A 13,245-nucleotide genomic window follows, 5' to 3' on the forward strand; every position below is an offset into this window, starting at 1 on the left:
CTCTCATAACTCCATCTACGTACTGTATCCTATCCTACTCTTGAAAAGTACCTGCTTGGCTATCCTGTGGAAGTGTTTCATCTTCAGTAGTATTTTCTGCAGTCTGACAAATGTTATCTCCATCCTTTGAYACTGCTGTCTGTTCTAACAGGTGCTGCTGTTTTCGTTGTTCTCTTTCTTTTAAAATAATCTAAAAAAAAAAATTCATTGTCATATACGCAACAGAGCAGTCGTCTCTTACCAAGTGTTTACATGMAGACTGCACTAAAGAAATTTGGCACTATCATTCAAAGTCCACAACTTATTTTTATACTTTAAAAATAAATTTTACAGTTCCTCAAAATATCACAGAGAAGGAAACATATTCCCTAGAAGTACATCAAAAGTAATTTTTCTTGACTATGAATGTCCGGGGGAGAAAATGATTTCTAGTCATCAACTACAAGGGCAGAAATAAAGGTAAAGCAACAAATTGGTTCAACGCAGAGAAGCGGATGAAAAGGTTTCTCTCTTTACCTCTCTTTTTCAGACTACCAATTTGTAGCAATTCAGCTAAGCACTCAAGCACATATATATACTTAAAGCATGCACAGTCCTCTGTCATACACACYGTAGTTTGCTTAACTAAGGCTTTACTCTTTCCCACTTACTCTCCTATGGAAAAGCCAGACTCAGTCTGCATTGGATTGCTGTTTCTGAACTTGTACATTGAAGAGAGGGAGAAAAAAATYACAAAAGATAGCTAATCTGAATGGTACATGGAAGAAGGTAGAAGAATAGGACATGTGCTGGACCCAAGTGCTACTGCAAGTAAAAGCAATTATTAGTTTATTGAAAGCCACCTTACCTCTCTGCCTTTGTAACTGGCTAATAAGCTCTTATTGTACACATAGCTACTAGCTATGGCCAAACTTTGCAAGGAACCACACCAGATTTGCCCATCTGCATTTGCCAAAGAACACAGAACAAAAATAAGCTTCATAACTTACTCAGAGCACAGATGTGATAAAGCCCATCTTTCCCTTCTCAAACTTACTTGGGAAAATAGATGGTGTGAAGACAGAATAGCCAAAACACACAAAACRAAATCCCAGAGTTTGCTACAGCTTTATGTTGCCCCATCCTCAAATTCAACTAAGCAGCACAGAATRACCATTGGTTCCATCTTCACTAGCTCCATAAGAATATTTCTAGACCAAAAGTGACCTAGTGATGGAGTGTTACCCCTAGGGCAAGGAAAACGCTAAATACGAAATCAGTGGTACCTCGAAATCCTCTGTATAGAAGACGTGACAGGAAGAAGCATGAATAGGCAAGGAGGGAGAGATCAGAGAAACCTTCAGGTTGATCTAAGATTAGTTGCTGGAGAATCAGGTGAAGTTCTGGCTTGGAAGAGCACAGATACATTACATACTACCTTCGCTTGTTCCATTCTCTCCAGTCCTGCAAATTAAGCACATCTTGTCCAAACCTCCAAAGGTGTTTTTGGATGTCCCCCTATACCAACGATTTGAACACACTTTTTCATTGGCTGTTCTTGAGCTGTCAAGTGACTTAAGTGAGGAAATACATCTTGGGAAGGATTTTTATGTTGTTGGGAAAGACTCCTCTGCTTCTCTCCCCCCTTTTTTTTTTTTTAAAAAAATAAGGAAAGCTAAAGTTGATTTCATAGACAAGTGGAAGCCAAGATGGAGGTCTTGATACTAGGAGGTTGCTCAATGAAGAATACTGAAGTTATACTAAAGTTACATTAGCCTTTATTATGCTCTCAGGTAAAAAACGAGCACCTTTTTAAGAGGTGTTGGTCTCTTTGCTTTAGGAACTTCTCTCTGCTTCCCTTTCTTTACCAAAGGAGCACTGGAATCCAAAGGGTTATGAGGCATCTTTCCTTCGTTTAACCGATGATTTTTTGTTGCTGTAGAAGGTTCTTTAGAAAGCAATGGTATGGCACCACCAACTGCGATAAAAGAAAGTCTACGTCAGACAACTGTAACACATACCTGAACCAAAATCCAATTCAAGTTTAATAACTGAATTAGGACAAGTATAAACACAGCAAATTTGTAGTGTCGTGCTATTTAGAGTGTTCATAAACTATCCTGAACCATTAAACTGATTTTTTTTATTAAAGATAGCCTTTGTTCCCTTCCAAATTAATTACATGTCCTCTACCAGTAGTATACAACCAGAATCGTGAGCTCTATCCCTCAAATCTCGCAAGCAGTATTTGGCAAAACARTGCACTCCAAGCTACCTTCAATATCAAGCCATTTCAGCTTGGTAAACCTTCAGAAATCTCTATGTTCGACTGTATCTATTAGCAGCATTTCTTCCACTACTGTCAGATTCTGTACTGTGTTAAGATTGAATTGCAGCACTAGAGTTTTTAGATTTAATTGCTATAAATAATTTGAAGCACTCACTCCTACCATTTGTTTCATTTCATTAAAGTTAACTGAAGATAATTTGCAGATGAGCAATGAGCAATGTAAAGCTACTGCTAAGTCTCATTTGCTTGTCAACACAGCTCTCATAAGGCAGGTCTATTTTACTTGTATTTTACAGAGGGTTTAAGGCATTGAAGCTTTAAATTACTGGCCAAGAGACTGAACTTGGAACTTCCAAACTCTTACCTAACACCCTAACAAGTAGGCTCCATTTTCAACTCACTATCAATAAGAATTAAGGTATCAAGAGAGAGCACTCTTTGTCAAACTTCTGCTACTTGCGATATAAATCAGGTTACATCAGCAATTAAATGAGTAGGATGACCTGAGTAACAGTGGAATGTACTTGACACATCCCCCCCCAAAACACCCAAAGCTTTTGGTAGTTTGCCTTATGCCATCTTCATGTAATGCTTCCAAAGTATTTATATGCTGGTCCTCCAGTAACACATATACTACTATAGCATAAACAGGTTACTTCATAAAACTCCTATACAGCAACTTTTTTTTGCCTCACTGTAACAAATCCAAACTGAGAAACACTGCCACAGAAGTTGTGTAAATGTCAGTATAGGCTGCTAAAAATAATCATAACTATAACTGGATTTGAAGCAATGTGGAAATATACATCCCTTAACATTCAGTATTTCTTTYTCTGTGTATATCACCTGTTCACTTCAAATTCACAGAGCTCTTATGAGCTTGAACTTGATGGCTTTTACACTTTGTCATCTTGCATGCTTGATACACTTCCAAAACCGAATTTGAATTCATGTGACTACTGCTTTACTATGCTGTTCTAGCTATACATTATTTACTAAAYGAAGTACTAAGTGGAAGGAAATAACTTGATCTGCAGTCACATTCCTTGCCTTTCTTGTTCACTTTGTTTCTTTTCTGGTTACACAAGTCAGTACAATGCCATTTTATAAGCCGAACTTAACATTTAGGTATACACTGATTTAATGTGAGCACTGAATATTATAAAATATAAAGTTGTGGTAACATCTGCCTTGTACTTCCAGGATACCAATATGACACATCAATTCCTCTTSTGCAGCAGCTCCAGATTCGAGCAACTTAATATTAGAAAGCAGGTATTCTGACCCATAAATTTGTGTTCTCCTGTCTTTTTGCCAATCTATGTATTGTGTTATTTTATATACTGGTTACTGGCACCTCTGCAGCACTAAATTTGCCTAACTCCAATGAAAAATTGCAAGTTTCTTCATTTGCAGAAGAATGATAAAACATCTTACAAATTCTCTCAGCTGAGGCAAATCTCATTGATGCTCAGTATTTTCTTTTTCTTTAAAAGCTAAGATAGCTATCATATTAAACATTGACAGTTGAACATTCCTGCAATTAGCTTTCTTTCCAAAGTACCAAAATAYACCAAAATATGGAAAGAAGTTTTATCATCATTAAATTCTAGCAAACATCATGTTTCATTTTGCAGAATGGATTGTACTAACACAGCCAAGACTACATTTTGACTTATAATACAAAAGACACTTGAGCTATTTGTTTCTGCTTCCTTGATAAGGAAACAACAAGGTTTGACTGATTCACTTCATCACCAAAATCTGGAATTTTGTTAAACTGCAATTATTTCAGAGTTTTCAGGCACGTCTCATCTTCTGGTTGATCGACTCTCTCCTAACTCCTATGTCTGCAAAGGCGATTTTTCACTAAAGTTACAGCTCTGGGATCTTCAGCAATGAGGAGCTTAAAAAGGCCTTTGGTTCCTGCACAACAAAATGAGACCTTCAGTTTTGCTAGTGCAACTATTTGCTAGGTTGTACTACAAGCTAAATCACTGAACTGATCCAGGTTAAAAACAGAGTCTTTTTTGCAGGTTCACATTGCAACAATAGCACATTTATTTAACACAAAGCAAAAACTTCCAAAACCATAAATATTTTTCTCCAAGATAGCTTTCAATCACCTCTCATACAAGAAATTCTTTTGCAATTCATYGTCCCAAGAATTTTTCTTTTCTCAAATTTTCCTCTAACACTTTAGATTTTTCTTAAGATTTTCAGATTTTTGCTTTTTTTAAGATTCCGTTTTCTTTTGCATCACACTAACTGTGCTCTGGTTTGCATATTCAGAGATCATTACATATCAGAAATTAGGCTACATGTAAAGTTTGAACACTTAAAAGCAATGCTAGTTGAAAGAAAGAAAATTTATTCATAACCAATACCTGTAAACACCACAGGTTTAGAAGACTGTTTTGACTTCCCTGTTTGCTGTTTCTGCTCCAAGACTGCCAACATGCCACCCAAATCCAACTGCACAGGAATTTGACTCTTCTTCCCACTGCTCTTAGGTGTTTCCTGAACAAGTTCAGTACAGATTAGGAAYGTTCTCCATTTCAGAATGTGAAAGACTGCATTTCATACAGTATATAATATACTCTTAATATCTTCACCCGGAATACTTTCAATTTTTAACTTAATTAAATCAAAGTACTTTGATATTTTAATATACATTAATTTTAATGCAAAAAAAGAGAAGTCCAAAAGTAACAGTAAATTATTTGAATTGGTTATACTAGCTACAGGGATAAAGCATAAGAATATCAAGTCTTTTAAAAAAATGCTGCTTCATGTCAGGATCCTACTTTGATCCAGGAGCCATTTACCTTTGAAAAAGAAAAAAAAGGCTTAACAGAATTGCAAAGTTGTGTTAAAAGTATTCTCTTAAAATTCTTAACCTTGGGTACTCTGTGAAACTTCTAGGGCACGTGGTTGCAATGTATGTATATCAGCTCTGGTGTCTTTTTGAAAAGAGAAGTCATTAGCCTTTCCTTTAAGCAATATCTCCTGATAAAACTAACAGTAACTTTCCTATCTCCTTTGAAGAGAAGGTAAAAGTAGTGTCCCACACTGGCATCTCATTCAACAATTCAGATTATAAGTGTCACATTTCAGACTAGAAATTAAAACAAGAACATTCATGTTATTACAAATGCATAGTCTAACACAGACTAAGAAAGCTACGACTGTAGAACATGCTAAGGAAATGACTCTCAGATTTTGTACTTTTAGAAGCCCCACCATGGAGGTTCAATTCATTACAGCTTCTGTTACAACAGGGCTAAGGGATGAGACTTTTTCCCTCTGAACCCAGGACCTCATCTTGCATCAGAGCTATGCAACAACCTACTCCTCCCCATGGAACTACATACTCACCTCACTGTTGCTCCATTTTCCTCCTCCATCTCCCAAGCTAAGCAAACCTTCTTATCTGAATGAGACAGAACCACTTTTAAGTGGTTCCCAACTTCTGAAGACAATCAGTTAGGACAAGACTTGTCATGATCAAATAAGACAGGCAAAAAAATAACTCTTGATACCTGAAACTTGTATACATTAACGAAAAGCTAGTATTTTTTCCTACAAACTGCAACATTGAAACTGGGGCCTAGTAAGCATTTCCAATCAAGAACTTGTCATTTATCTCAGTGACAAAGTATGAATACAGTGATGCTTGGACTTAGGTCTTGCATTTAATATGTTTGTGTCCCCTGTCATTTTGGGTTGCCAACTTATTTTCATATGAATTGAGTTTACCTGCATTTTCTTTCTTTCTAATGCAACAGATACAGTTTGCTTCCCTGATACTCCATCCACCTTGGGTGTTCCATCCAGCTTGGGAGAATGACTATCACAGGACATTTCGCGGAGATGGACCTTTGAAATTTAGAGACAAAGGTTGACAAGAAGGAAGAGAAAATATTTAAAGACATACATAAATGGAGAAAACAAAGACATCATTATTCAGACTATCTACAGTAAAGGGGATGTAAAGCTATGATCCAGACCTGAAGTAGTGAGCAACAAGATTCTTCTAAAAATACAACTGTTTATTGGCTGCCATACTAATTAGTGAGACTCATGCTTTCCTTCCTTTTTTTCAGATTTGAGGAAAAAAAAATAAAACCCAGCAAGGCAGCTCCCTACTTATTAAAGAGGGGTATGAGTGTCTTAATAATAGCAGGCCTCTACGATTTATGTACATTTTAAGAAGTTATATTTCACTTAAGCTTACAAAGCTAAAAGGTTCATCTCATTTAAAGTGCAGGTCTCCATTACACTTTCTTCATAACAAAGCTGGTCTGAGCAATTAGCATACCTTTTCCTGCTCATTCCTACTTGTCAATATAATTTATTGACCCAAGCAAAGCAAACAAAGTTTTTTTTTTCCTTTTTCAGCCACTAATGCTGACATTGAAACAAAACCAAAGGACAAAAACTTCTAGCAGCAAAGCTACCTTCAAAGAAAATGAAACCTGGAACTTCACTTTTATTATTTCTTTTATTTTCTTTGATTTGAAAGAGCAGTCATAGTCTCAATCCTTGGGATTCATGTATGAGTAACACTCACATTAAAAAAAGAAAAAAGCTTGGATTTCTAACTCTTCAATGGAAATTCATGCTTCTTTCATCTCTGTTTTAACATGCCCTGCTTTGGTTAAGTTTTAATGTAATAGCTTGCATTTGGGATGTATTCTATGTCAGACTCACAAGTTCTTACCCTTGCACGGTTTGACATTGAAATGTTACACTGTTCAGATGCCCCAGAAACATAATTATATGCACAACGCAATTAAGAAATGCAAAATTAAACCAAAACATTACCTGTAGGAAGACAAACCACAGAGAAAGAAATCATCTCACCTAACACAGCGCAGGTGTCTGCATATGAGTCAGCTGTCCAGAGTTTAGGGAACAATTCACAGACCAAATAGGCCTCTCCTTCGGGATGATACGCATATGGACTACACTGACTTCACTGTCCACTGGGTATCTAAGGTGACACCTAAGGTGTGATGTGGGCACAGGCCCACATCACAGCTATCTACACTTAGTCAGATGAATTCTACCTTTAGTTTCATTTAAACTTGTAATTTTTTCGTGCTTATTTTCTGAATATTCAGGTAATGTCCTAAAATCACTTACTTCAGACTCCTTTCTGACAGCAGGAGAAAATGATGATTTCTGAGATCCCAGTCTGCTTCTCCTATCAGAAGCTGCTGTCAGATCAGGAAATTCTTCAGCATCCTAAATAAATAAAAGATATTCTTTTTGAACTATTAAGTTCAAATTTCTAAAACTGAGTTTTCCTATGTTTAAATGTTTTTCCCCCACTCCTTATCAAACACTTATCATAATTTGTTTTACTATACCGAAACTCATGAAGCTGAGCCAGCCACCAACTGTAATMAGCTCTACAATAATTAAGAGTCATCTGTGAGGCCGAGTAGCTAATTCAGGCATGAAAGAGTTACCTAAAAATGCTTCCAACAGCAGCTTGTTATTGCTGTCATCTGATACAAATAATTAGACTTAAATGGCTCCTCAAGGAGTGTTTCTCAGACCATTTAAAAGCTTTGTAAACCACTTCCCCTCTTTTTCTAGTAAGTCTCCAGCTGTGCAATCTTGCCTTAAACATGCAAATGGTGAAGAATGAAAGAGCAGGCAAAAGGGTCATAACTCTTGACTACAGTATGGAAATACTGCATAAATACAGAGAAATCAGTAAAGTGATTATGTATGCCTGGATATATGAGTAAATTTTACTAGCAGTGGATACATTATCCAGATCATGGATTAACTAAATCACTGGCACAGACACATGGAGCTTGCTCTGCACGGGCCACCTTGTGTCCAGGGCAGCTCACTACCTCGGGCAGCAATGACCCTGATCCACCAGAGATATTCTTGTTTGATTGCTTCTCCTTGCACTTTTTAGCTGTGATACAACACTACTGCACATACCCATACTTCTTCTGGAGTCTAAAATCTTAATTTAAATAGCCCATGCTAATAAAGTCTCCCAAGAACAGACATGCTGAGTCAGAGCATTCATACCTTAACTCAATACTTTATTTTGAAGAGAAGCTTRTAAGCATACCAAAATAAAAATGCAAGAAAGGGAAAATGAATTTACAAACACACACTTCTGCCTTAGGGACTTCTTGAGTCAGAGGTAATATCTGGATTTAAAAAGCCCTCACTGGAACAAATTTTTATTTCAGCTTGCCCAATTACTTTTTGAATTCACATTAATTTCGAGCATTTGCAACATCCTGTAACAAAGTGAATAGGCAAGATCTAGCACTCAGAGTGATGTAACACATCCTTTTATTTGTTCTCATTACCTGTAACAACCAGGGGACATCAAACAAAATTATGAGAAAAAGCAAACAACTTATTTTTACTTTCTTGTCACTTCTGATTCCCAGCCGTCTATTTTACAGACTGAGAAGTCCTAGTTTATTCAGTCTTTCCTCACATGGAAAGTGTTTCACACCTTTGATCATTTCTGGAGCCTTTCCTGCATCTTTTTTAGTGTAAGTGTATAAACATAATTTTAAGGAGTGGAGAACAGAGAAGAAAACAGAATCCACATCTTATTTAGATCAGACATGTCCTGGATTTTTTTTATGGTCATAATGTTTCCTATTTTCTTTTCTATTTTCCTAATAATTCCTAACATTGTTTGCCTGTTTGATCAGTACTACCAGCATTGACCTATCAGTAACAACTACAAAACCTCTTTCCTGAAGGAAAATACCTAGTTCAGAGCCATCACTGGCTACAAAAAGATGAGATTACTTCTCCCCATATGCATCACTTTATGCTCTTTAACAGGTTCTATAAATTAGTGATTTATACAAAACTAACCAGCAATCCAATTTATTGCTCTAGTAAACTTCTGAACATAGCAGAACTTTCTTAAATTCCCTGTATCCCAAGAAATTCCACATGTACAATCTTCTCATGCTCTTACATTTCAAGAGAATCATACAAACATTTCACCCCTTTTTCACAGTGATGAGCATTCCCAGCAAACCAGGAGCTCCTGAAAGCTGTCCCCCCACTACAACAATAGATGTTGCATCCACTTCATGGATTTTGGTGCAATGTGCGCGTCCTGTACTGTTATCCCACAGAGTGGTTTTTTTCCATTTTTCTCTTTAACAATGCCATTATCTTCTTAATATTTTCTACGATTCCTGCTATTCTCTTTCTGTTTGGGTAATAAGACATTCACAGGTCAGATACTGGATTGTGGTACATAGTAAAAATGAGGATGTTGTCAGGCAGGGAAGCACCTGCAGATCTCTGACTCTACCTACAATTCAATAACAAACAGGTCTGTTAACAGTCATTTCTTGTGCTCTTCCAGGACAATGAACCATACAATGAAAAGAATGTATAGCCACAACTGTGCTATCTATTCTATATCAAAATGTACAGAGCAGAAGGCAGCAAGAAAGGCTCCTTTACACTGCCACTCCACAGACTGAACATTATGTACGCTAGGTTAAWCATACAAATTAACACAATACATACAGCTGTATAATACAGTACTTAAAAGGAAGCTTTGTTAAACCACAGAATCACAGGATGGTTGAGGGACCTCTGGAGATCACCTACTCCAACGCCYTTGCTCAAGCAGGGTCACCTAGAGCACATTGCACAGGATCACGTCCAAGCAGGTTTTGATATCTCCAGAGAAGGAGACTCAACAGCCTCTCTGGGCAACTTGTTCCAGTGCTCTGTCACCCTCACAGTAAAGAGGTTTTCCCTCATATTCAGATGGAACTTCTTGTGTTTCAGTTCATGCCTGTYGCCTCTTGTCCTGCCAACAGGCACCAGTGAAAAGCGTCTGATCCAATCCTCTTTACATCCTCCCTTCAGATATTTAAACTCATTGATAAGATCCCCTCTCAGCTGTCTCTTCTCCAGGCTAAAGAGGCCCAGCTCTTGCAGCCGTTCCTCATATGAGAGATGCTCCAATCCTTTAATCATCTTACCGGACCTTCGTTGGACTGACTCCAGTAGCTCCATGTCTCTCTTATAATTGAGGAGCCCAGCACCGGACACAGCACTACAGATGTGGCCTCACCAGGACTAAGAAGAGTGGAAGGATCACCTCCCTCGACCTGCTGGCAATGCTCTGCCTAATGCCACCCAGGATACCATTGGCCTTCTTGGCCACAAGGCCACACTGCCGGCTCATGGCCAACTTGTTGTCCACCAGAACTCCCAGGTCCTTCTCCACAGAGSTGCTTTCCTGCAGGTCAGCCTTCAGCCTGTACTGCTGCATGGGGCTATTCCTCCCTAGGTGCAGGACTCTGCACCTCCCTTTATCAAATTTAATAGAGTACCTCTCCACTCAACTCTCCAACCTGTCCAGATCTCTCTGAATGATAGCACAGCCTTCTGGTGCATCAGCCACTCCTCCTAGTTTTGTATCACCAGCAAACTTGCTGAGGATGCACTCTGTCCCTTCATCTAGGTCACTGATGAGTAAGTTGAACAGGACTGAACCTGGTACTGACCCCTGGGGTACACCACTAGTTACTGACCTCCAACTAGATTTTGYGCCACTGATGACAACCCTCTCAGCTCTGCCTTTCAGCCAGTTCTCAATCCACCTCACTGTCTGTTTATCTAGCTCGCACTTCCTGGGCTTACCTATGAGGACGTTATGGGAGACAGTGTCAGAAGGCTGACTTAGGTGAAGGTAGACAACATCCACTGCTCTCCTCTCATCTACCAAGCCAGTCAGTCCATCATAGAAGGCTATGAGAGATCAGAACAGAGACACCTAACCACAGACCATACAACAATTCTCTAACATGGGAGAGTCTAAAGCATTCATGATACTGATACACAGAAATATCAAAATACTAGTACACATGCTACGACAATCAGTAACAACTGTGCTCCATAAAAATTACTTCCAGATTTGAGATGATATTACTACCACACTCTTTAAAACAATGGCATCACTACTGTACCTAGTATATTCAATTGCTTTTTATTGGAACCTGTTAACATCCAGACACTTAAGATTCATCATTCCAAATYTGCTCCCAAGTCTTTTCTGTCTATGCTTTTCATTTGTCTCTCCTGCCCTCCTCTGTGCTCATTCAATCCTTGGTAAATCAAAAGGCAGTCTCTTCCTTACCCGTAAGCTCTGACAAAGCTCAGATGACAAACATCTTAACTGAAACAGTCTTGGCCAAATTTCCTCTACAAAAGAGATCTGAACTTGAATATGTAGAAAATTGAGTTAACATCTGGCTTTCCACTACACGATACACTTGAAACATCAATAAAAACAAATCACAACAACCACCTTTCCACTGTACCTCAATCCTTGGTGGTTCCTGTACAGTAGTAGTTTCATTTTGAGGTTTCTCTACTTCAGTGGATGATTTAGGTTTCTTTTTCTTTTTTCTCTTTTTCTTCTTCTTTTCTGACCCGTCTTCAGGCTCGGTTTCACTAGCATCATTTCTTGTTTCTAACTGTCAACAAAAATCACGGGAAGTGACTGTTTTACATTGATGTATTTCAATATGAAAATAAAAGTAAAATTCAAAATAATCACAAGTGATCAGACTTATACAACTAAAGTATATCTTAGTTAACCTTTGCCAGGATACCAAGCAGACAAGGTGAATTCAAGACCTATCATAAATTCAGAGGTAATGCAAGAACTCTTCACTTGAAGAACATTAAACAGGTATCAGAACATATCTGAGATTTCGGTGGGAAGTATTCATCCATAATAGATTTCCATGTTTCCTGTCTGATTTTGAAATTAGAAATTTATAAAAAGTCTAGCTCAAAAGTAATGTATTCAAATCAGCTATTTTAGAAGTTAGTATTGCTGAAGCTGCACTGTCTCGTTATTCTTTTTAACTACACGAAAAATGTTCTAATATATACAAGCTGATTTTAATTTGTTCTTAAAAGCTATGTTAGAAGTGGACACTGTGTACGGAGTCGAGAAAAAACGGCAATGCATCATGTCAAGAGACACCAATACACAGTAACAGAAATGAGCTTAGAGTCGACAATTCTCAAGTACCTTTGCCTGACTATCCTGCTTCCCTCTGCTTCTGGAAAGACCTTCAGATGCTGGCGATGACAAAATTTTCTTTGGGGGCTGTGAAAGAACCATGGCCCAAGACACATGTGGCTGAGCAGAACCATCTGCAGATGTTTGAGGAAGTGCTGTTGCGTAAAAAGTGATATGCAAAGTTGTCACAAAAATATTTCTCAGGGATACAGAAGCAAAGGATCAGTAATGAATGAATCAAGTATAGTAGAGAACCATGTTCTTTCCTCATAAAAAGTGAGATAAGATGCTCATTTGCACGTTTTGATTCTCCAGAGGGCTTTCTAGAATATACAAGTGGAAAGGTTTTCTTTTGTGCTTTAGCATGCAAGAGTTTCATCCATACTACCACTCAGAGATAGCAGACTTTTGAAAGAATTCACACTTGATTCATCTTGTGAATATTCTTAACACACAACAAATAATGAGAAAAATCTAATTTCTTCTTTAAGAATAAGAGAAACTTTACTGAGCAAATAAATACTGCAGCTATTTTATTCTGAGGTAAGAACTAAGGAGGATAGCATTTAGGGAAAAAAGTGCTATCAGATAACTTCAAAATTTCTAGAAAAACCTTATCTTTAGTAGGCCTTTCAAGGTACTTAAGTAGATCAGCCTGTCATTTCTGAATCCTTGTTGCAGTCAGAGGGAAGATAAGCACTGAACTGTCCAGACTGGTGCAGTTCTGTGCATGCACAGAGATGTGAACATAYGTGCATGAACAGGAGAGATATGTAGGCAACTTCAGCGTGAGCACCTTTGATGGCTCCAGGAATGAATCTTGCTGACAATTCATACAATTTTGGACTTGGGTAACTCAATTATGTCTGAATACTTACCTGAAACTAGCCATTTGATATTTTTGTGG

At 37.9% G+C, this 13,245-nt stretch overlaps 1 protein-coding gene across 3 annotated transcripts in view; it reads right to left on the reverse strand.

The window, feature by feature from the left end:
- The window catches only part of SECISBP2 (SECIS binding protein 2), a 29,224-nt gene that overhangs the window by 8,489 nt on the left and 7,490 nt on the right, over nt 1–13,245 (reverse strand). For all 3 annotated transcript variants that reach the window (XM_085312574.1, XM_085312565.1, XM_085312556.1), the window contains exons 6-12: nt 12,348–12,493; nt 11,626–11,781; nt 7,418–7,519; nt 6,029–6,148; nt 4,657–4,789; nt 1,788–1,957; nt 52–190 (exon numbers count right to left, since the gene is read on the reverse strand). In XM_085312574.1, the coding sequence (XP_085168700.1) occupies nt 52–190; nt 1,788–1,957; nt 4,657–4,789; nt 6,029–6,148; nt 7,418–7,519; nt 11,626–11,781; nt 12,348–12,493 (966 nt within the window). The remainder of the gene's footprint in view (nt 1–51; nt 191–1,787; nt 1,958–4,656; nt 4,790–6,028; nt 6,149–7,417; nt 7,520–11,625; nt 11,782–12,347; nt 12,494–13,245) is intronic.

This window comes from Rhea americana, unplaced genomic scaffold (assembly GCF_003343005.1).
Source record: "Rhea americana isolate MKP2758 unplaced genomic scaffold, rheAme1 scaffold_11, whole genome shotgun sequence".
Lineage (NCBI taxonomy): Eukaryota > Metazoa > Chordata > Aves > Rheiformes > Rheidae > Rhea > Rhea americana.